A 24,835-nucleotide genomic window follows, 5' to 3' on the forward strand; every position below is an offset into this window, starting at 1 on the left:
AACATGACTTTGGCTAAACTTAATACAACTGACCGGGGGGGGATCTTTTTCTAAACAAAATGCTTTATTTAACTTTATTGATCGTCTGTAGACAATATGTTGCGTTACGTATTCTGACCTGTAGCACTTCAACATTCCTGCTTGCTATCTGGGCAGAAAGACTTGGAGAATGATGAGTGTGACACTGACCTTGGGCAGACCCCTGCTCACGCTGCCACACAGGTGTGTGGCCTCAGGGGGGAAAGAGTGTGGGCTAGACGCCCTCACACTCAGCACAACACAAACGCACTCATGAGGCAGATGCTCACCACAGGATCCCTCAGGGTCTTTAATCCTGCCTTTGGCTTCAAGGCGCGTTCTGCTCAGTCACCATCACTTGTCTGCTTTAGTCTGGTTGTTTCTGCATAATTTTCTTCAAACCCACTGTCAGTACGTTGCTTATTTAGCAAGTGAAATGAACTGTACTAAAAGGCAGGCACTCTCTCACCCCCAGACTCATTAAATCAAGCTCTTATGATGTCATTCCCAAATAAAAATCAACGAGCATCCAAATTGGATCTTTAGCTGCAATTTATCCAGTCTTGCTAGGAAGGATTGGAGTAATAAATTGATTAGGAATTATGTTTCATAGTATAGTAAAATTAATTCTTGAAGGTAAAGGTAACATTTCATTACATGTTGTATGTGTTTAGGTTTTATGACAGTTTTGAAACACTTGTCAATAGAAATAGTGCAGTGTTTTTGCTGTGACCATTTCCAGATGTTGTAAACTGAGAGAGAAATAGTTTAATTGGCTGGTAATTTGCAGTGTACCAAAAGTTGCTAGAGGGGGGAAAATGTTAAAGCAATTTTCTTAGCGTTCGTACTCTTCCTCTGTACAGTAACTCTCCTGTTTTATGGACATGGAGAAAGTTTACAAGCTGATTAGTGCCAAGTGAATGCTCCCTCCTAATTTTCTCCATGGCTTTCAGTTTTCAGTCCAAGATTCCTTCGGCTGGCATGGCAAATGAAACAGCCCCATGTCATCAAGTCTAAAAGTACACTGTGAGTGTAATCTCTCATGACAAACCCCCATATGAATGAAATTTAACAGTAATGCAGGCAATGTGGAGATATGTCCTGAAACTGCAGAGTAAGAATCGAACAACCCTTAACACATTACTCCTTTCATTTTCAATTTTAATATCTCCTCATTACGGAGAAGCTCTGCAGCTCAAATTATGGTATATGATGAACTGTCAGCACCTGTATCTGATGCGAGTCATTATGTGTAGTTTGGGAACTGGAGGGTAAGATTTTTATCTAGTTTAGTTGATGACAGCTTTTGCAGGATATTTAGCTGATGGAAATGAAATGGAAAAACTGTGACTTCTTGTTGAAGTGTTTTGGAGGTTATGCATGATTGACAAATGCCTAGTCCTGGTTCATGTTGAAGGGAGTTTATAGTTTATGAGGACAATATGTTAGTTTTCTTTTGTCCCACTAACTTTATTACTTCATACATTTTGTTCCCGTTTTGGATATATTATGCATTGTTCCTTTTTTTTACATTTTCCATGATAGTTGTTGGTACCAAGAAGTCGAGTTTAGGGATGGAAACGGTGCACAATTTCCCACAGAAATTCTCATGAATTTCCAGGCACTTGAGCACTTTCCACACTTTTAAAAGCTACATCCAAATTTAATCACAGAAAACATTTAAAACTTAATCAGACTGACATGAAAGGGAAGACACATTTTTTTCTTAATATTTTCCACTCAAAAAAAAAGCTCAATGCTGTTTTCACCAAAACACCAAGCTTTTTAAACACATTTGACTGTTTTACCGCAACAGTTAGTTCTCTTTCATTTCTGCCTTTGGTCGTAATTTTAATGACTGCAGGATTAACTTTGTCCTTGTTTCCCTACATCAGATGTGAATGAATGTGAGGAGACCAACGGAGGATGTGAGGCTCTCTGCTGTAACACCATTGGAAGTTTCTACTGCAGGTGTCCTCCTGGACTGAAACTAAATGAAGATGGGAAAACTTGTCAAGGTGAGTCCTCTACAATATATGTTTTGTTGTGGAGCTGGGTTGTGTATCAGTTCAATTTCAGTAATAGGATACCAGATATTGGGGTTCTGGTTGTCATAATGTACAGACAAAATGTCATCTGATCTGAAAATCCACATCACTACACTGAAAATGTTGTTGAGTGTAAATTTCACACTCACTATATTTGAGATTTCTTTTACCCGGCTTTGTGACCTTACACCACTCAACACCCACTACACTGTTATACATATTTTTAGTCATGCATTGTAGCTCTAGGTATGGCAGCTCAACCGAAATATTTTAACAATTAGTGGAGATATTGCCTTGAAATTTGGTTCAGACATTCATGCTTTCCACAGGATGAATCCAAACGAATTTGGTGATCCTACTGAAAGTGCAGCTACCATTGCATGTATTCATTTGACGCTTTTATCCAAAGCGCCTTAAATTTGAGGAACAACATACAAGCATTAATAAAGCATTAATAAAGTAGGAGATCTACAAGTGACATTAGATAATAGTTAGCCTAGAGCAGCAATAAATACTAGTAAGAGCTGTAAGCGTGTACGGCACGTGTATGGGTAAATATCTAGGGAAATAGTTAATGAATAGTGCAATTAATACAAGAAAATTGTAAGGAGAAATGAGAAGACGACAGGAAGTGCATGTGAAGGGTTAGGGGTTAGAGGTGTTATAAGAGGAAGTGTGCTACTAGTCTATCATGAGGCTGAGCATCTGTAAACCACAGCTCACCAGAACTGCGCTTCTTCCCGATACTTTCCCATGAGATTTCTTTTTGCTCCATCATAGTTTGATGTTCCTGATTAGGAAATCTCTGCGAGTGGGTTGGTTTAATCAGAGTAATGATTCCTCTGTGCAGCAGCCAAGCCTAGAAGAGAGACGCTGGAGTGCTCTGCAGTGTGGCTGTCTGCTGGAGGAAACAGTGAGAGATCCGATCCAGGTCACGGTTATTAGGAGAGTTGATGGAAACGTTGTCACAGCTGGCTTTCATAGCTCTCTGCCCTCCACCACTGGTGGAAATTGAAGGAAAACAGCTACCTCCCCCCAGCATTAGTGTCGTAATTGTCTGTAATTGGCAGAAGTATTAATCGGGGTAAAATAAGCTGGATGAATGTTGAGGATGTTTAAGTTAGCATTGCATGTATAGCGCTGCGTCTGCAGAAAGTGATCAACTGTAGATGGGAGGGCTGCTGGGCAGATTCCGCATGAGAGAGAAGATCCATTCATTTAGCTGTTAAGAATAAATGGTTCGGGGGATCGTACACAACCACATTAATTCTTTTGGGGAATCCTGTCCTTGGCAACATGCTATATTTATTTTAATGAAAGACATCTGCTATGGGATGTTAATATGCTATTAGTGCTGGCATGGGCAAGAAACGAACAAACGCATCTTTTGTTAGTGGCAACCCCACCCTCACCCCCACCCCAAAAAAACATACTGAATTTACAATTTAGAGTTCCCTAGATCCAAGCTCCTGGTCAAATTCCATTTTATTCATTTATGAATTTTTACAATTTTGAATAAGCATCATTGATACAAATGGTACTGAAGAAACCAACAGTAACTGCTGTCACGCTGAGTGCAGTGTCAACATTTTAGCCGTCATGCCAAATGAACTTTACTGCTTGGACCAAGAAGAGCGTAACGGTCTGCCAGTGCTTGGCACCTGTCTTAATAGTGAGATGGAGGAGTGTGCAAGTAACATCTTCCAAAATCAACAGGTATTAGTTACTCTTGAGTCTTTTTTTTGGAAGACAAACATCTTGCTGTTGGTCTCTCCTGGATTTTTCTGGTATTTTATTTAGATTTTTTTACTTTGGCAAGGTATCTTACAGTTATGGCTCTGAGCCTATCATCTGTCTTCCATGCTTGAGCAGGCTACTTGCCTCTTCACCTGGCTGCCATCATTGTCCACATGATTCTGAGGTCTGCACAAATATTCATTTTATGTGTGGCGTGTGTGCAGAGTTGTGGTTAAGATGGCGTGTAGTGTCACAAAAAACGATCTGTATCAGTTTCTGCCGGTCTGTCTGAGCTTGAGTACTCCTCAGATGCTCGCGGCCTGATGTAATGACTGTGCAGGTGTTTGTTACAGAAGCTTTAAGGTGCATTATTGAGAAGAAAGGTCATTGTATCCCGCAGAGGTCTCCGAGGTCCATTTCTGTTCAAAACATGGAAGTGATGTTGACCATGGACATGCTTTGCTCTTTATGAGCTCTATAAAATGCTGCCGTGGTCCTGCTGCTGTAGTGCTGTTGTGTATATGTGTTGGCAACAGATGAGAGCGCACAATGCTTAGCCCATGAATAGACGGTTTCACGGCAAGGCTCATTCCTTTCTCAGATGTTTGGATTATAAATACTGAATTTGATTTCTGGCACTTATCAAATTTGGCTTTCCTTTGGTGGCAGTTTTTTTTTATGCATGTCAATATCAAAAGAAAAATATAGACAGCACATCCTTTAGTCTGTTCACATTCTTTACACTCAAAAAACGAGTGATGTGCACTCATAAATCTCACTTTTTTATCACATAACATTCTTTGAAGCAACCATTAAATACAGTGGCCCAGTAGTGAAATGTAGTAAATCATTGAGGGATTGAGGGTTGGCTGGTAAAATGCAGGATAAAAATTTGTAGTTCTTGCAGTGCTGGATACACCTTTTAGTGTTAGAGAGTTTAGGGGGGGGGGGAGGCGGGGGAGGATCTTTAATGTGACATTTAGTAGATGGGAGGGTGAAAGAGAGAGGGAGATGGAGGAGGGGAGAGAAAAATCAGTAGGCAGAACGAATAACAAGTAGTAACAGTGTTACATCAGACCAGGATTCAGCACCTGGAGAACTGCTCATTAATTCAACATTTTCATTGCAAATGTGCTTAACAAAAACAATGTTTACGTTGTTTAATTTTTTACAGTAAGCTTTTATTTATTTATTTTTTTTATTAAATCCTCTTCGTGAAGTTACGTTTCACTTTTGGGCCATGGCTTTCTCATCAGGATGGTGGATTTTCTTTTTGGTGTTAATTGAAGCGATGGCATGTCTGACATCTGCTGCAAACTATCCACAAAGTTACTATAGAAGGATTTGCTATAGGCCACACTGTTACCATGGATACCATGGATATAATAGCTACAACCGTGGCTACCTGGCGGCAGGTAAGTGATGATTTCACATCCGAAATGCACGATGAAGCTGTGATAGCAGTGATTCAATACTTCCACTCCAGGTCTGGCATTAAGAGGAACATATTTATTCTGTTTATACTGTTAAACAAGTGAGAATCGGTGACATTTTTATTTTACAATAAAAATGTGTCTTTTCAGAATTCACACTCATTTCTCAAAGCATTATAAATAGATTTTTGGTTGCACATGTCTTCACCATTTTTATATACAGTAGGACTTAGTGTATACATGGAGTTAATTACAGTAGTGAGAGTATTAATGCTTCTCCACAGCCAGACTGCCTAATCGGTCCCACTGATAATGTGTCTGCTGTACGCTCCATCTGGCACTGCCCGATAACTTTGTCTCTGATCAGAGCAGCAGGGGAGGTTTGCTTTTATCGACACAGATTACAGCGCATGAAAACATGAACTATGAATCATGAGAGGAGCTTTGTAATGCTAACGCAAACAGGGCTAGAAACCAGATACACTATTATGATTGAATATTTCTTTTCATGTTTGGCAGGACTGCAGCGCTCTGGGTTAAATGCACAAGATGAAACACGTTTTACATTTAACATTTCCATAATGCTGATAATCCCTCTGATCTGCTGTGTTACTTAGATGTCATTCTTGGAGATAAATCAAGACTGACAGAAATAATTTATCTTCTGCGCACAATAAACAAATCACCTTTCGGAAACGGACCAAAATAGTTTCCCATAAAGACGACACCGTGCTGTAGGTGGCTGCGGGCAGAGAATTAATGCTCCTACTGTAAAAGCCAATGGCTGCAGAGGCTTTGGCTCCAAGCTCGAGGAGGGGATCATGTTCTGGAAGTGGAAACCAGGCTGGAGGGGATTCACTGACTGCGCGCTGCAGTTGACAGAGGAGCATCATCTCCACAGCGCTGGATCCATTTCATGAAAAACCAAACCAAAAGACAGCATGCAGCGTGGATGGAAAAACGAAAGGACTGCTCCAGCCAGCTTTCCTGGACGCAGTGGAGCTGAAGTTTGGCAGCAGAGATTCAAAGAAGAGGAAAGTTTAAAAGCTAATTTCTGCCCCAAACACTATATTTGAAGATGCCGGGGGATATTATTGGGAGTAGATGGGTTCAGCTGAAGGATATTTCTATAATTTAGCTGTCTTGGCCAGGTTTTACTGGAACCATTAAGCAAGTGGATTTTAGTCCCTTTATGCTCGTACAATACATTTTTGTTCTTATCCTAATCCTATCCTTGTTATTATTAGTAGAATCAGTGTTTCATGCATCATATTAACCACTAAGGTTTTATAATTTATGACACTTCCCTCCTCCATGTTCCAAAATTCCCGGATGATGTATTTTGGGGCTTGTAAAGACCTGATTTATGAGTAAATCACAGGTCATATTCTGTTTGTGTGTACTGCGGGATCATGAAGACTGTGATGTGGTGGTATGTAATGTGCACGATGAGGCTCAGATTGTCCAGCTCCCTCCATCCCACACAGCATGACACGAGCACTATGGAGGCCAAATTCTTTTCCTATGTTACAGAGACTCTGAGATTCATATTCGTTTAACCACTGGCCACAAGAAGTACTACCTTAATGCGGCTGTAATCAATATTTTAAAATTAGCAATGGATCAAATCAGTATGCGTGATGTGAAAGGAGTCGCTTGTAATGATGAGCCCACAGAGAATTCAGCTCTGCAGTTCAACTGTACTCTAGGGAACATTTCAGCATCTTTTAGTGTACACTGGTAGCTTAACGGTTAAGCCGCATACCGTTGTCTGTATCTCTACTGCCACTAGGGTGGTGATGGTATGTGATTTATTTAGATATTCGTTAGCTTCAGCAACGTAGACGCTGGTCTTTCTGGGGTCCACGCAAAAACAACAGTGAAAACAAACAACCATTTAAAATCGCACATAAAACTACAAAAGGTAAAATCTGTCAAATATAAAGATCAGAGAAAACAAGTGAAATAATTCTACATTTATTTCACTTGTAGAATAGAAACTACAATGACAGCAATCTTGTTAAATAAAATACAACAAAAACGAAAAATAAAAACAAAAGTAAAAAGTGTTTAAAAACAGCAGTAATTAAAAGTAACTGTGCAATATCTTGACACAGTGTGGCCCAGTTATTGTTCTTCAGTTTGGCAGTTAAAAAGGAGATACACATTAGCAACATGAGACTATACCGGTTATTCTGTGCAGGCTAGCCGTCCCAGCTCACATTGGGTGAGAGGCACTCTGCAAGTTGCCGGTCCGTCACAGGGCTGACACATTTAGATAACATATCACACTTACATTCACATTCATCTCTTCGGACTGTGGTAAGAAACTGTGCTGAGGTGTAGCGTAGAAAGGCGACAGTGTGTATGTATATGCAAATTGTTTTTCCCAGTAAGGGCACAATGTCTATTTTTTTTTATTATTTATGGGGTTTATTAATATGAAATTGTTTAATGTATTCTTTACAACTGTGTCCGGAAACAATCTAACTGTGTGGTCTGTGGTGGGAAAGTCAGTGTTTCCAGAGTTTGTACTAAACAACACTAAAAGAAAAAAGTAAAATTCTCCTTAGTAAATTATAATACTCAACCAGTTTATAAAACCAACTCCTTTTTACAGGAATTTGTCTGAATTCTTGAAATAGTTTATTCCTGAAAATAGCTGTAGTCAGGGCTATACTGAACAACACATTTCTCAACCAGACATTTAACTTGGCGTTGGCTAATAGTGTTTTATGATGTGTTAGCTGTTTTTATAGACCTTATACAGCAGCCAAAAGACATTCATACTCACCTTTCTAATGCGTCACGTCACTTGTTTCAGTCAGCAACATTTACAATAACCCCACTGTGCTACTTTTAGTAATGTTGAAGCACTCAGGTAACTTGTCACTGGCCTGGAGGTTTGACTTCACGTCCTCATTTTCCTGAAGTCTGGTGGCAGATGAGCTGTTAGCGGAATTCCAAACAGAGAAGGGCTTCGTAAATCAGCTCAGATCTCACAGGGGGTCTACTGAGGGAAAACAATTTATTAGTCTTTGACCCCTGAAATGAGAAATGTTTAGGATCACGGCTTGTTTCATTTGAAATCCGGTCACACAGCGAGGCACTCCTGTTTTTGCTCACCACCACTTTCTCAGATGAAGAACCCCCTTCTTGTATTTGTTTATAATCTCAACGCTCGGCTGAGAGGAATGTGTATGTTTTGCATCCTCTGATTTAAGTTTCCATATGTTTGCTGCACCCAAGGGACTTTGACAAGAAGCAAAGGAATTTAAATTTGGCTTTAAATGTTCAGTAGTTGTTACCACATGGGGGAATTTGTTTGTTTGAGCTGCAGTGCACTTGTAGAATACTTTCCCTTCTCATCCAGCATCTCCTTTCTTCTTGGAGAGCGTCTTTATCCTAAATACGGCGTAAAATTCCTCACGCAGCTTGGAAGCTCATCTGGGCTTTATTCTTGTGACCATTTTTTTTTTCTCATAATGAGAGGATTTAGTCAAATTGCACTCATTTCTATCCCGTCTTTCTCCTCCTGCCTGCTTCTGTCTGTGTCTTTTCTCCCTCCTTCCCTACAGATATTGATGAGTGCCAGGTCCACAATGGAGGCTGCCAGCACAGATGTGTTAACACCAGGGGCTCCTACCACTGTGAATGCTACCCAGGCTCTCGCTTGCACGTGGACGGCCGCACCTGCCTCGGTAAGAAACATTACAGCTTTCTGGTAGTGCTTACTCTGCGCACTGAAATAATTCTGCTGACAGGAAATTTGTAATTATATAAAAAAAGTGTGAAAGTGATACACAAAGTTTAAAAACATAACATCAAGTAACACAGCTGACTACAACATGATTTGAGGTCCTATCCTTCCTATAATCTGATTAGAAATATAAATCAGTATAAATGCCTCCAAAGCTTCCTCTTTATAGTGTGGTCCCACTTGTTAAAAACTCACATAAACAATGAAACACTGTTCTGGAAGAACTAATCGGCTGGATGTTCTTTACTGTGAGTGTGTGGTCATTATTTCATTGAAGTTTAGCCACATATGCTTTTTGACATGGACAATTAATCACGTAAACCACATTCATGATGTTGCAGTCGATGACCACTTTGATTCGGACAGAAACCCTATTGTGAGATGATTCAAATAACATTTGCTGGTAAAGCCACACTGAGTCCAGTTTGTTATTCCATTATTATTCCATTACTTTTTTCTTTCCCTTCAGTAGATGTCTCGTAGAAAGCTGTTTTTTGAAGTAGTTTTCTGTGAGTGAATCAACCCCAGCATGACTTGGAGAACATTTGTACTAAGGCAGCAAACTAACTACAATTTTATTTATCCATTAATGTGCTGATTACTTTATTGATTATTGGTTGTCCTATGAAATGTCCTAGAATTCCTGTAGTCAAAAGTATCATTAAATTGCTTGTTTTTTTCACCAATAGTCCAAAACCCAAAGATATTCAGTTCAGACAAGACAAAGACAAAGTAAAGCAGCAAATCCTCACAAATGAGAAGCTGGAACTTGGGGATTTTTTGGCAATGTTGCTTCAAAAATGTCTTACACAGTTACTTGATTATCAAAATATTTGTAAATCGGATTACACTTGTCTCTCTGTCCCTGTTTCCTGTCATCTGTCCACTGTCTCCTCTTAGTGAAGGCACAATATGCACCTGATAACTGATGTTTTAGCTCTAGACTGCACAACACACTTTGTAATACAACATTACAATAAAGCAGTATATTTTGACTGTTTCTTTTCAATATATTAACAGGTGCAAATGCATTAAAAATATTAATATCTGTGGATCCTGTTCTCTGGGTTTAGAAACGGTTCCTTTTTTCTTTCTTTCTAATCTAAGTGGGCTTTGACTTGCACATCCAAGAACTTCAGCTGACATGGATGAGAAGTCCTTAAAGGTTCAGTGTGAAATATTTCTGGGGATCTAATGACAGAAATGCAATATAATATCCATAACTATGTTTTCAGTGGTGTATAAAGACCTTACATAATGAACCATTATGTTTTTATTACTTTAGAATGAGCAACTACATAACCGCGGGCACCCCCTTCTATGGAGGTCGCAGTATTTTGTCCTCATGTTTCTACCATAGACGACAAGGGATAAACGGCACGTTTTGTCATCACAGCGTTCTTCTTCTGCTGTATAATTCCGGCAGTGTAGACGCCCGTCACTACATTAAATGCGTCCATAGAAGAAGAAGAGGGAATAATGATGATGATGATGATAATGATGATGATGATGATAATAATAATAATAATAATAATAATAATATGCAGTCTCTGAAAAGTCTTCTGGTTTATTAGAAGTAAGAAGAGAAGTGACATTTGGACAAATGAAGGAGCACACGTGTTATTTAGCAGGAGAGCCGACAGCCTGTGTATCTTTATACCATGAAGCCAGACCGGGACAGATGCAGACCGCTGACGGCAGAAATGACGGATGTTGTGAATTTTCCCAGATGGAAGGCTATAATGTGGGAAAGATGTTTTCAAAGTGGTGCTGAAATTGTCTGTTTTCTGCTGGACAGGTAACGTTAATTAACTTAAGTTTGTCAGACTTTAGCGACGCAAATGAAAGCTGTTGTTTGATAGTTTTAGCTTGAAGCTGGCCATAATCACAGAGAGAGGTGAGGTGTTTCCCCTGTCAGTGGTATGAAATATGTAGTTGCATTAATTTCATGTCACCTACTTATTCTCCAGCCTGTGGGTTGGCTTTGCTGGTTACATTAGCGAGACAATCAGCTGATCAGTAACGTTACTTGGCAATAAAACCTGAACGTTGGCTTAGAGCACAGAAGCATCAGCCAGCTAAACTTTTACTGTTCTGGTAGAAAATTCATGTAAAGTTAGTTGGATTGGTTTATTCTCCAGCGCTGGCTTTGGCTTGTGGTGTAACATATGTAGTTGGATTAATTTCATGTAGTTACTCTCACTCCAGCGCTCTGTTTTGGCTTTGTCGTTTATGTTGTTGCTGTTATGAGACAGTCAGCTTATCACTAATTGGCAATAAAATGGTAGCTTACAGCTGGAAGCTCAGGTCAAACAGCTAAACCTTTACTACCCTGGTAGAAAAACTATGTTGTTGGATTAGTTTCATGTAGTTACTCTCTCTCCTGCGCTCTGAATATTATTGGTAATAACGGTAACAGCAGAGAAGCTCAGATCAGCAGCTTCACATTTTACTGCCTTGGTGGAAAACATGTATTTCTTATTACCACTAATGGTGATATATAACAAGACCGTGTGCCTATCAATTGACCAATAATGAATACTTTCCGAATTTGCATTTTAAAAAGGTGTTTTTTGGATAGTGTTTGGCCACTGTGCACACATGTGTAATTTGTACTATACACATGCTAAATGCCCATTAAAAACATTGCACAAGACATTTTGGTAAGATTTGCATGCAAAGTCAGAGGAGCCTTGACCGTCACCAGCCAATGCCTTTGTAAACTTCATGTATTATGTGGTATGGTTTTTCTGAATAATTAAGTAAATATAATTTCTTAATATAATGTAATAATAATAATATGTAATTTCCACTTGTGGTCATAGTGGCTTTTGTTCAGTAAAAGTTACATAGTCTTACTTTAAAGTGCTCAGAAAAATGGACATTTGAACGTCTACATTTCTATGACAACTGGGCAAACACCATCTGATGAAGAGGAAGCTTGCATGATTCAATAGAAAGCTCCAGAACAGGTACTAAATGGACCTTGTGCTGAGATTTTTTTTGTCTAGACCTAGAGAGTTGTAGCTCACAGTGAATGAAGAGTTCGCTCTATGACAAAGATAAAGTTGCGAAAATAATAAGTACTTAAAATTAAACAAAGTGACACAATTATTATTAGAGAATGTAGAAAAATGTGGGTTGATTTATCAGTTTAGCCGTAACGTTGAGCTACTTTTGTTTAGTTATGTTTCCAGCCTTTCCCACCATTAAATTCTGCTAGTGTGTTATTTGAACTCTCACGTAAGCTTCCCTCCTTGAATGTTATCCTGTCACTCTTGACCTCTGCAGAGTCGACACAGTAACCTGTATGTTGTTTCTGTCACACTAGATACTTTAGGTTTGGGTTTTTCAGAAATAGCTGATAGAGAAAGGAGTATAAACCTGGCCCTAGTTTCTGCAGTCAGGAATGTAAACAGTGCTGTGACATTTAGAGTGGAAATCGTGTGTTTCTTGGCTTCATAAAGCGAAAGTAGTTTCATTGTCTTATACTGTAGAGCAGAGCAGTACTATAGCTGGGACCCAACTGTCCCTGAGAGGCCCTTGTGTGACAGCTGTTGCATGAAGAAATGACTGATTGCGCTAGTAATCATAGTGCACATCTGGGCTGACTCTTAGGTGAAGTTTATCTGTGAGACTGCATATCCATCTGCTTACAGTTGAATTTTAAAACTGCGCAGAGACGAGCTGAAAAATGTGTTCATGTTCACAAATAGATCAAATACTGAAATCAACTCTGAAATTTTTCTTTCCATATAAGAAGTGAATACATGTTTTTCATGTTTGCACTATTCATAGCATAAGCACATACATAGTGGATAAAAGACAGTACAGAATCATAGGGAGAAAAAGACAAGCAGATGTCCTCAAATCAATTCAATCTCCGCTCTGTTGATCTTATCCAGTTCTCGATCTGCCAGCAGAGGTCAGATGTATCCCACACACTTAGCGTGTGGCTGAATAATATTTGAGCTGGAGAGCACTCTGCAGTTTGACGTGTACTTGTGATGGATGGATCTTGACTCCAGCCTTCAAGTATGAAAAACGCCGGGCTGTTGGAACCGTTGTTTTCTCTGAAGGGATCGAGTCGAGTCCAGGCCGATTTCATCTATGTGCTAGAAGAAAAAAAACAGACAAGGGAAGATGATTGAGCTGGCTCTTTCCTCAGTCTCATCAATGGACGAGGGTTGTCCACCGCAGAGGTCCTGCCAGTCAAATCTGTAGGAATGTCAGTACAGCAGTCATGACCTCGCTGAGAAATAATCCTGTAGATGTGACACTGCGGTCAAACTGAAAGTCAGAAAGACTAACAGGAATCTGCAGTTTGGATTTATTATCTCATGATCGCTCATTTATCACCCAGTCCCTGCCTGTCTTTCTGTCCCTTCATTTAAGTTTCTCTGGCCATCTGTCATGTCACTTACTTTTTTCTGGCCTTTTTAGCTGTCCATTCATGTGCCATCAGCAACGGAGGATGTGAACATTACTGTGTGCAGCAGTCTGCAGCCCATTTCCGCTGTCGCTGCAAGCCAAATTACGCGCTGGCAGAGGACGGCAAGCATTGTAAACGTGAGTGGCCAAAATCTGGTGTAAGGCAACACTAAATACACATGAACACTCTGCACAAAGCAGAAAGGAGGAATAATAAATGGATGGGTGACTGAGGAAAGAGTGCCAATAAAACTGAGTGCTTTGGAAGATTATGAAGGTGTGATGCTGGAGATTTGATCGCAACTTTAAAAACACATTGCCTGCATCTGCTGCCAGTTGTAATTATCTGACAGGATGTCTGTTCTGGAGCAAAATTTACTGTCATCCATATGATGAGATATTCAATTAGAGTGAATCACAGCAGTCTCCTTTTATTGTGTTTTCTCAAATTAGTATTTTGATGTCTTCTCTCCAATCTCTGAGGCCGTGTAGTTGAGTACGGTTCTCTGGGGGTGGGAAATTATACATAAATGTATTTTGAATTACTGTCTTTTAGATGCTTTTACTTTGTAATTGTTGGCTGTGAACAGCTTCCTCTAATTTTTGCAAAGCTGAAGGTTCTCATTCCAGATGCTGGACAGGCTTACACAAGTTAAACACACAGACAGACAGACAGACAGACAACTATGTAGAGTGAACATTAAAGAGATGAGTTGGAGGTGCCGAGTGGCAGTGTAAATTTAAAGCTCTCGATATGCTCTGCTTTAAGATGTCAGTTTTTACAGTTTTCCCCACTCCTGAACCAGATGTGTTCCCCGCATGATTAACACCAGTGGATTTATGCTTATGTGTGTGTGCCTTTTGTGTTGCAGTGCTGAATCCCTGTGCAGATCAGAATGGAGGCTGTATGCACGAGTGTCGAGTTGATGGTGGCAAAGCTCACTGCAACTGTAAAGTTGGTTACATCCTCGCTGAAGACAAGAAAACCTGTGAAGGTAAATTCACCGTGTGACATTATAGTCATTACAAATGTAGTTAAGAGTGTTGAGTAGTAGTAGGCACTCTGCAACTCTCACGAATCCACCACAAAACAGCAATCACCTGTACTTTTTATCAAAACGCTATTTCTAACAATAAAAAAAGTTTATTTTAAAACTGCATTATGTCATGTTATCTTGGTGAGGTCAAACAATCTACACATAACAAATGTTAGGGATTATCTCTGTTTAATGTGTTTCTGAAAAGAAGAGTCCCATATCAGTTGGGCTCTAAAATAAATGAGCCTGTTTAAACCAGATATATTCCTCCATTTTATAATGTGTTTTTCATTTTATTTTGTCACAGATATCGATGAGTGTGAGACAGAAGAGGCTAACTGTGCTCACGGCTGCCACAACACACTGGGCTCTTACGCCTGTGTGTGTAACGCTGCCTATGAGCTGGGATCTGATGGAAAACAATGTTACAGTCAGTTTAAACCCGCTTAATATTATTACATCTTATATTCATTGGTACAAGATAATAAGACACATTGTCTCTCTGTGAACTTGAAGGAATTGAGATGGAGATCGTGAACAGCTGCGAGGACAACAATGGTGGCTGTTCGCACCACTGCCAACATTCAACCGGCGGGCCTGTTTGCTCCTGTAACCATGGTTACAGACTAGACAATGACCTTAAAACCTGTGTGGGTAAGAGACCGTGATGCTCTTGCACTGACTGAAAAACATGCTTATGGGGCGCTGGCTAGCTTAGCTGGTAGAGCAGTGGCCAGGGTTCAAGTCCGACCCGTGGCCTTTTGCTGCATGTCGGTCCTCTCTCTCTCTTTCCCTCACACATTTCCTGTCTTTCTCCAGCTGTATAACACACATTATTCAACATTTCTGTAAATGTGCCAGTGTTAGCCAGCTGGCTCAACTGCAGTCCTTAGGCAAGAAGTTTAAAAGCCTTTAACATTTCCTTAAAGGCAAAAACAAAGTAAAAACAAACCTGTAACAAATTATAAGGCATAAACCTACTCATGCATTACATCAGCACTCATTTACAGTAACTTTCCAGAAATGTCTTATTGAATTATTAGTGTTTTATGTATAAATGCGTTAATAAATTGGTGTTTATGGCTTTATAGTTTTGTCGATTGGCTTCCATTATGGATCTAGTTCTAAGTTGTGTTTAACAAATCTTTTTTACTCTGCTAATTTATGTTGCTGCATACTGAGAGGTGTTAATATTATATCCAACTTATTTATATCAGTGAATGTTGAAAATATAACAGTATAACACAATGCAATTCAACAGAACTACAAACAATCAGCGCTTCAATAAAACACTTTCAACAAAAACAATATAACCTTCATGAAGGGAGGATTGCAGGACTGTTGGCTTAGACTGCATTAGTTTAACCTAACTGTAATAAAGTGGCAACAGAGCGGATATTTGATGAGGGATTCAAAAGGATTTGGATTCAGTGAACACATTTGTTGCTGGATTAATGCTTAACAATCCTAATAATCCTATGAATGAGAGGTTGTCATATTGATTATGTCTGTGAAGATTCTCAGTCATCCAGGTCAAAGTTATCCAAGGAAGGTTAAAAAAAACAAAAAAAACCCTTTTAACCTTTCTTGGACACATTGGTAATATTGTGCTGTAAACTCCCTGTGAGTCCCCTGAAATGTACTGTAGCTATATAAACACAAAATACAAATGATTACCAAATAGCTCAGTCAGTGTAGATGGTCACCCAGTATACTAGAAAACAAGAGAAAACAAAACTCTACTGAGCCCCTGAACTACTCTTTTTTTTTTTTTTTTTTTTAAACAATAAAATCTTTTGGGACTTGTGGGGGATCTGTAGGACTCAAATCTAAAATGCTGTTTTGTTGTGGAGGTGGAAAATATCGAGTTCAGTTGCAGAGGAGTGAATGTTTACTGATATGAGCCAAGGATTGTAAAGGAAAAAAAAAAAAGTTCTATTCTCCTTTAGTTGTAACTTTAATCTTAATTGGCTGTTAAACCTGTACAATTTACATCTTCTCATAAAATGTTTGTGTCGCTTAGCAGGGAAGCATATCTCTCCCATCGGTTCATAATTTCTGTCTTCCTGCTTGTTGTGTTTGGCAGATGTCGATGAGTGTGGAGAGCAGAGCTCCTGCTGTGAGCAGGACTGCACCAACTACCCCGGAGGTTATGAATGCTACTGCTCAGCAGGATACAGACTCAACTCAGACGGATGTAGCTGTGATGGTATGCTTAACCCTCTGTCAAAATGTGGATGTCAACTCACACTTTTATGAGACGGAATATTTATTTTTTAGTTTAACATGTTAAGTGAGGACTGTTAAATTGCCTTGGTTTTTCTCAAGTTCTCCTCTTGATGTAGCAAAAGTGTTTTAGTCTGTGTTGTGTCTGTGTTGTTTAGATGTAGATGAGTGTCTTGCTGCTAATGGCGGTTGTGATCACACATGCCAGAACAGCGCAGGTTCCTTCCAGTGTTTCTGCCGCCGGGGCTTCCGTCTGGAAGAGGACCGGCAATCCTGCATCCGTGAGTATCGGCAATCACAGTAAAAAGAGCGAGTGGCAATCACTCCAGAAAAATGCCAAGAGAAAACCTGGCAAACTGTCCTATCCTGTGGTCAGAGCCATTCAGTCTTAATTGTGTTAAAGAGCAGAAATGGAAAATGGATATTGCAGTTTGAGATGTTTACATGTTAAAACATGAAACCACCACGATTTGAACAAAAAACTTCTAAACTGGCCCACAGTTGTGTCTCAGCTGGAGAAAGAATAAGATAAGGACCATGAACAGAAATATTGCCAGCCAATCACGATAGTAGTTTTTAAACAATAGGCATATTTCACAGCTGACATTTTGAGTGTAGCAAAAGCATACATGTTACTAATAAAAATAAAGATTAAAGTGGCTCTGATCTATTCAAGTTCTATTCAAGCCAGCATGCACAATACCAGGACCCTGAAACTTAAGTCGCTAAAAGGAATTCAGCCCTCATTCATTTTATTATTAACACTTGTGCTTTTCCTACTGTGACATGTCAAAATGTCTCAAATGAAAAATGACAATACCACTAACAGCCTGTTTGATTAGTGCTGGGTCTGGAGCAGTGGGGAAAAAATCAAGAAAATATCTCTAATGTACTTCATAGAAACTAAACAATTGTCATGAAATAATATAATTATCATCTGACAGATTAGTTTCAGTTCCTCCTACTTTAAAACCAGCTTTTCTTGGATCACATCAGTGTTTTTCTTCTGTCAACCAAAGTCAAGTTAAGCTCAGAAATGTTGCTTACTTTTAACTTTCTTATTTCATACTTGCTTAAAGCAACATTATGTAAAAAAAATTTGTGCGATTTGACGCTCCTACCCTTTCAGAGTGTAATTCACAGCTGTTGTAAATAAGGACAGATGAACGCGTGCATTTGTTGTGATTACATTACGATCAAAAACTAGCAAGTCGACTTTGCTAACACAGCTAAACATCAAGCAAGTGCCACAACCCAAGACATCACAATATTACTTACTAGTCCAAGAGAAAGGACACCAGCTCTGGCGTCTGTCTTGCAGCCTTTAATTTCACAAAGCTCTCACCAACGTCTGGGAGCCTCTTGCTCGCTCACTCTCTTCTTAGCTTCCTCCCTTGATGTCCTCTTCAGTCTCTTTGCCTTTGCCATTAGTTAACGTTATTTCTGTAGAGGCTGTTAAGTCTGGGTATGTTACTCGCTGGCCCGGCTCCGGCACGATACCGGCGCCGTTCTCCACCACCAGCAGCATAATGTTGTGTGAAACTTGATTGGCAAGGTAGCCAACAAAGCTAGACACAACCAACTCAACAGCACTTACACTAACATTACCAATGTCTGAGTTACTAGTAAGTGTGCTAACACCATCAGCAGGACCGCCAACTCAGCATCTATCTTGCATCCTTTCAGCTCTTTTAGCTCACACCAACGAGTGAAAGCCAGTCCGATACTGTTGTCCAGTCACTTGCTCGGTTGCTTTCTCTTTTCCTCTTCCTCACTTCCTCCAACATCTTCTTCGGCCTCTTTGCAGCCTCTATCATAATATCCACACTGAAAATACCGAGCTAGCTTCTTCCAAAGAACTCACATTGTACATTATATACTTTTTGCTGCTTCTTATAGCTTCCTAGCGGAAGAGTTTTGTTGGTTTGTCGTGGTGCCATAAAGCATTACGCTGTTATCGCAATAGAATTTCCGCCTGGGATTTCAGTCTTAGGTAGTGCCATAAAAAGTTTCCTTGGCCCGTAGCGGCAATGATAGAGATGCCATTCTCACTATTACAAGTGTGTCAGTGTTCCATCAAAAGGATTTTGAAGCTGTTATTTTAAGAAAAAATATTACATAATGTTGCTTTAACATACTATCATGTTTTTGGTAGCGTGTGTATTTTACTTTCTTCCTGTCTGCCTCCCCACAGCACTAGAAGATGCAGTTGAGGCCCTGTCAAGCGGAGGTACCATTGAGCTGCCTCTCATTCGCCCGCAACTCACCTTAATTCAGGACTACAGCCAACCCCTGGAGCGCTATGACGACTATGAAGACGACGAAGGGGAGCTCAGGGCAGAGAGTAACCTGGCAGAGAAATTCAGTGAGTTTTCCCTTAAACCATTAACCGCTCATTATCATTAACAGGAACCTGTATCTGATTACCTGAGTGTGACTCCCGGGAGGTGAAGCTGTTTGATAGGCTCATTTACTGCAGGAAGGAACAGACCACACAGTGGGGGTTAATTACTGTGCTTCATGCTCCCAGACTGTTGGTACTTACTGTAACACCACAGCTTCTCTGTCAGGAATGCTGAGGCTCATATGTCCTGGCAGCTAAACAGGAAGTCAAAGGCTCTGTTTTGTGTGGCCAAACTTGATGGACTCTTTTGAACAGCAGAAGTGGAACATTTGATGTTACTTCACTGAAAGGTGAAGTGCAAAACTAATTTTGATATTTTTTGACCTGACAAATATTCAGCTAGGATCGCAATGTTGTCCATTCAAATAAATTTATGGTTTGGAGGCTTTTTTCATCAATGCAGATTTCGAATAGCCTTGCACCCACATGTGATGTGTGTGTATAACAAGCTACATTCCTCTTAACTTCAGAAATATATTCATAACCTCTGACATCCAATGAGACAATCAGTGTCCTGCCCTAAAACGTCAGAGGCAGTTACTAAATGTTAAGTGTCATGATATGTTTGGACATGACAAAAATGAATCGATCAGTTCGAACTGTCCCTGTCGAATCACAATTGAACTGTCATGACTGCGAGCTTGATGTTGATGTTAAGAGCAGTGTGTCTCATTCATTGTTTCCAGTGTGTTTGGATGACACTTTTGGCCATGACTGCAGTTTGACGTGTGACGACTGTACGAATGGCGGAAAATGTAATCCGTGGAAAAATGGCTGTGATTGCCCCAATGGGTGGATAGGCATCGTCTGCAACCAGAGTGAGGATTGGCTCAACGCATACAGACACTCCTAACACACAAATACATACACATGTGCACACCTTCACCACTGGATCAAAGTGTAAAGTCTTGATAGTGCAGAAGTGAATAAACCTTTTCATTTTCGATCTCACAGCGTGCTCCGTGGGATATTTTGGTAAAAACTGCTCCATCCCCTGTAAGTGTAAAAATGGTGCCAGCTGTGATCCGGTCACCGGGAGCTGCCGCTGTCCTCCTGGAGTCAGTGGAGACTTGTGTCAAGATGGTGAGTTGTCTCCCTTTGTCCCAGAGAAAAAGTTTGTTGTGCCTTAATTTTCAATGAAAACACCCCCCCCCATGACATGATCTAAGTATCTTGAGTTGTTTCCTGTGTGCAGGCTGTCCTAAGGGTTTCTATGGAAAGCAGTGCAATAAGAAGTGTAATTGTGCTAATAATGGGCGCTGCCACCGGACCTACGGAGCCTGTCTGTGTGATTCTGGACTCTACGGACGCTTCTGCCACCTCCGTAAGTCCCACTCTCCTAACATTACCGGACTGTCACCCTTGAACTCTCATGAAGGGAACTCCAGATTTCAAAAGCTTTGAATGACGGACGTACTGTGAATTTTGCCATATGCAATAAAACAAACATTACATACTCTTATTGTGGCTGATATTTTAATGTTTTAATGTCATATCATATTTCTTTTCTGTGTGGGCCATCCTGTTGTGAAATTGCCCAACGTCAATCTTCTGTCTCTCTTCTCCTCGTTTTTCCTCCTTCAGCTTGTCCTAAGTGGACCTTCGGCCCAGGCTGCTCTGAGGAGTGTCCGTGTGTCCAGCAGAACACTTTCGAGTGTCACCGTCGACATGGCACCTGTGTCTGTAAACCTGGTTACCAGGGCAACACCTGCAATGAAGGTGAGCACATTGTCACAATGCTCTGCTCATCTTTTACTTAAATTAAAAGAGAAGAAAAATAAAAGTGCCAGCGTAGTGAATAAATGTACTTGCATGCCAAGAAATGCTGTATCACCACTGTTCAGAGACACCATAATGTTTAATAATCAGTTTATTATTTATAAAAAGTTAACATAAGCAGTTCAAATAAATTGTACATAGCTGTATGCTCTAAAGGGTCCATTTGAGTTGCAGCCAAGTGCATTTGCTTTCTGATATAATCAGCAGAGGGACTCAGGCAGTGGTGGGGTACCAAAACCTCCCTAAGAACAGAAAAATAAATTCATTGAGGGGAGGAGGGGGAGCATGATTTCCTTTTTCTCGTATCACTGTTGTCTTAACATGGTGAGTAAATACTCTGTCCTGTTCTGTCTCTAGAATGCAATCCAGGTACGTATGGAGCCGGCTGTGAGAATAAGTGTGCCTGTCTGCCAGGAGTGTCATGTGATCATGTGACTGGAGAGTGCCAACGAAAATGCCCTCCCGGTCGTCATGGAGAGAACTGTGATCAGGGTAGGTGGCCCTGCAGAGGACACGCTTTCCTCATGCAATTTAATTTAATTTGTCTTCAGACTTTTGTCCTTCCATGTTGAGACAAATCTATCCTGTGCAAACTGTGGCAGACTGTCCAGAGGGAAGGTTTGGAACAGGTTGCGTTCATCCTTGTAACTGCAGTGGCGCCCCGTGTGACAATGTGACGGGACAATGCAAGTGTCCAGCGGGGACGTCCGGAAAACACTGTGAGAGCTGTGAGTGCAGAAAGTTTGCCTTTTTTTAACAGCTGAGTACAAAATATGCACAAAAATTTTACATGATAATGATTAAAAAAAAGTGAATACGAACCTTTTTTCCCCAGTGTGTCCGGAGGGTTTCTGGGGTCCAGGCTGCGCCGAAACCTGCACAGTATGTGAGAATGAAGGCGTGTGTGATAAACACAACGGATTGTGCAACTGTGCTCCAGGGTTCATGGGCAGATTCTGCCAGAACTGTGAGTATCAGCAGTGTGCATTTTTGGTTTCCATTTCAACATTAAACAGTCAACCAGCTAAGGAGGATGGCAGCGCTGGGGAATAGTGAAATCACGCAGTGGTGCGGTTTGGATAAGAAATACAGGAACATGTTAGAAGACGGGGGAGTAGTTTTTCTCCGAGGTCACTAGCTAAAATCCTGCAAACCACCTCAGACATATTTTTTCTGGGAAGAAAAAAATATAATTCCATTTCAAACCTCCCCTGAATCTTAAAGCCTCACTTGACGGCTGGATCATAGAACTGAAACTGTCATGGGAACTCGCCACGCTTTCATGCAATCTGGTAGAGTTGGTTATGGTAGATTAGTAATGATGCCGAAGATATTTATTTCCTTTTGCAGCGTGCCCGAGTGGACGTTTCGGTCAAGGATGCCAAATGAAGTGTGTGTGCGAGAACAATGCTCGCTGTGACCCGGTGAGTGGGCGGTGTACCTGCGCTCCAGGCTGGACTGGACATAACTGCAGGAAAGGTAACGGTGCTGGAAAACATTCGTTATCAGCACAGAACTAACCAATCACCAGCTACTAACGCTGAATTATCTAAGACCATTGTCTCAAGTGTGATGTTTCTGTTGCAGCTTGTGATGCAGGGCACTGGGGGACAGACTGTGCAGAAGCGTGCAACTGTAGAAACGGGGACGGCAGCTGTGACGCTTTGACGGGCCAGTGCAACTGTGAGGCTGGTTATACAGGGACACACTGCCATCAGAGTATGTCATTTTTTTCTATCTTTAGTTTGTAGAAAAATTTAACAATCACAGGATAAAACGTGTTTCTTTTATTAAGTCGCGTGCAGTTTGTGTGCACAATGCTACCACCAGATGGTGCTAAAGTGAAATTTTCAAATGCTACATATAGTGGCTTTAATATTTTAGTTTTGTCTTTGTTTGCCTTTAGGATTTTTGCTGTGTTTAGCACTATGTGGAGCTCTTTTAAGTGTTAGGTACTTATTTTGTATTGTAGAATTGTCATTTTACAACCAATCTTTATAAAACATGCCATTGGACTTGGCATGTTCCACTTGTAGCTGTCTATCACAAGCCTGTAAGTCTTAAGTTGTGTGTGTGATGTTTCTTCAGAGTGCCCAGCAGGTATGTTTGGACTCGGCTGTCGCCATCGGTGTCAGTGTGACAACAAGGCGTTGTGCGACCATGTGAGCGGAGCTTGTACCTGCCAGGTGGGATGGACTGGAACCTTCTGTGAAAAGCGTAAGAGAAGCTCCTTAATCACTAAGCCAATATTCACCTATTTAATATGTAGACATGCTAGTAACAGGGAGTCTTAACATAATGTCTTTCAGCGTGCCCTCAGGGTTTCTACGGACTGGACTGCCAGAAGAAATGTTTGTGTTTGAACGGCGGGAGCTGTGACCACATAAATGGAGTTTGTTCCTGTCCTGCTGGCTGGATTGGTCCATTCTGCAGCCTGAGTGAGTGACAGGTGCACCACAGAAGGTTATAAAGTCGACAGGTGCTGGCGTCACTCCAGTGTTGTGAAAGAAGGGTGGAATTAGAGGCTCCGATGGTTCGTATCAGGACATTTGTGTAGCAGCATCGAAGCACAGAGAACATCTTTGTAACGCTGACTCACAGTGGAACAAAAACACGCTTGAGTTATTTGGGAAAATCCAGCGCAGTCACACATGAGAAAGCTCCGACTTGATGTTCCCCATGCTATGGCCTGTATCACTTACCAGACACTGGAATTTCCACTTTTGATCAGTGAAGTTCATGAAGAGGTAATGATATTGTTTGCCCCTCTCCTGGCAGTGTGCCCAACTGGTTCCTATGGCGAAGGATGTAACCAAACCTGTAGCTGCCGTAACGATGGCATCTGCCACCCGGCCAGTGGGCAGTGTGTTTGCACACCGGGCTGGATGGGAACCAACTGCACAGAAGGTGAGTGAACACAAAACGGCAAAAGGTGATTGTCTATACGACAGGTTAAATAAGAGGTCACAAGTGTATTTTTCTCCCAGAATGCCCCGCGGGGTTTTATGGGACAGACTGTCGGGGGCGCTGCTTGTGTCAGAACGGAGCCACCTGTAACAAGACCAGCGGAAAATGTACATGTGCCAGTGGATGGATGGGCAGAGCCTGTGAACTGGGTAAGACTCAGAGATGCTGTGAGTAAGAGTCTCCACCACCTTCAGATGGAGCATTGGAAAATTCTCATTTATTTCAACTTGGGTTTTATTTTTGTACTTTTGGCCGTCATTTAAAATAACATTCTCAGATCTGCAGCAAGTACTGTAGGTCAAAGTTGATCCAGAAAATTTGTCTTTAAACTTATGGGTGTTTAGAACAGATACTCATTTTCTCTTCCAAATATGTTAACGTGAACAATGGCACAGTGACACAACTACAAAACCAGAATTTCCTCTTTAGCCACTGCAACTGATGCTTCTTTTTACAATCTACATGTAGAACCTTTTGCATTTTTCCAGTTATCTCCAAAAATGTCTTTGCTTATCCTTTTCCTTTTTTCCTCGTCCAAATCAAGGGCCTAACAATAGAGGTTCTTCTAGGTTGTACAAATTGTAAAGCCCTCTCAGACACACTTCAGATTTTTGGCCAAACATGAAACAACATGAGTCAACTACACTGTTTAAATAAAATTTTCTCTCTGAACTCTCACATTCACTAAATTATATTTATCGTTATGGAGGTGAATCTGATGATTTACTTTGATATGTGTATGATAAATAAGCTCGCTCTTAGTAACGCTGAATTCAGCTTCATCTTACAAAGCCATAATGATGTTGGTTATTCTGGACAGAAAAGCAGAAGAATAACATTACCTGAGCCCTGAAGTAAACAGCCTGTGGTTGTTTTACTGTGCTTGGGAAATACACCTAGTCTGAGTTAAAGTTGCTGCCTTCCCTCATTTGCTTTTGTCTACAGTCTGGTTATTGGTTGGCAGAGTTTGTTTCTGCACCACAGACAAGTCTGCT

The 24,835-nt window shown here is 40.7% G+C and overlaps 1 protein-coding gene across 1 annotated transcript in view; it reads left to right on the forward strand.

Annotated features, from left to right (window-relative positions):
- The window catches only part of megf6b (multiple EGF-like-domains 6b), a 62,437-nt gene that overhangs the window by 30,146 nt on the left and 7,456 nt on the right, over positions 1-24,835 (forward strand). The window contains exons 5-26 of the mRNA XM_038696185.1: positions 1,914-2,036; positions 8,815-8,937; positions 13,440-13,565; positions 14,300-14,422; positions 14,772-14,894; positions 14,981-15,118; positions 16,551-16,673; positions 16,849-16,971; positions 18,885-19,055; positions 19,781-19,912; positions 20,049-20,177; positions 20,290-20,418; positions 20,679-20,813; positions 21,231-21,365; positions 21,476-21,601; positions 21,709-21,840; positions 22,224-22,352; positions 22,461-22,592; positions 22,962-23,090; positions 23,183-23,311; positions 23,652-23,780; positions 23,861-23,989. Of these exons, the coding sequence (XP_038552113.1) occupies positions 1,914-2,036; positions 8,815-8,937; positions 13,440-13,565; positions 14,300-14,422; positions 14,772-14,894; positions 14,981-15,118; positions 16,551-16,673; positions 16,849-16,971; positions 18,885-19,055; positions 19,781-19,912; positions 20,049-20,177; positions 20,290-20,418; positions 20,679-20,813; positions 21,231-21,365; positions 21,476-21,601; positions 21,709-21,840; positions 22,224-22,352; positions 22,461-22,592; positions 22,962-23,090; positions 23,183-23,311; positions 23,652-23,780; positions 23,861-23,989 (2,868 nt within the window). The remainder of the gene's footprint in view (positions 1-1,913; positions 2,037-8,814; positions 8,938-13,439; positions 13,566-14,299; positions 14,423-14,771; positions 14,895-14,980; positions 15,119-16,550; positions 16,674-16,848; positions 16,972-18,884; positions 19,056-19,780; positions 19,913-20,048; positions 20,178-20,289; positions 20,419-20,678; positions 20,814-21,230; positions 21,366-21,475; positions 21,602-21,708; positions 21,841-22,223; positions 22,353-22,460; positions 22,593-22,961; positions 23,091-23,182; positions 23,312-23,651; positions 23,781-23,860; positions 23,990-24,835) is intronic.

Source organism: Micropterus salmoides, unplaced genomic scaffold, assembly GCF_014851395.1.
Source record: "Micropterus salmoides isolate LMB-PRFRI ecotype aquatic unplaced genomic scaffold, ASM1485139v1 Ms_hic_scaffold_4, whole genome shotgun sequence".
NCBI classification, from domain to species: domain Eukaryota; kingdom Metazoa; phylum Chordata; class Actinopteri; order Centrarchiformes; family Centrarchidae; genus Micropterus; species Micropterus salmoides.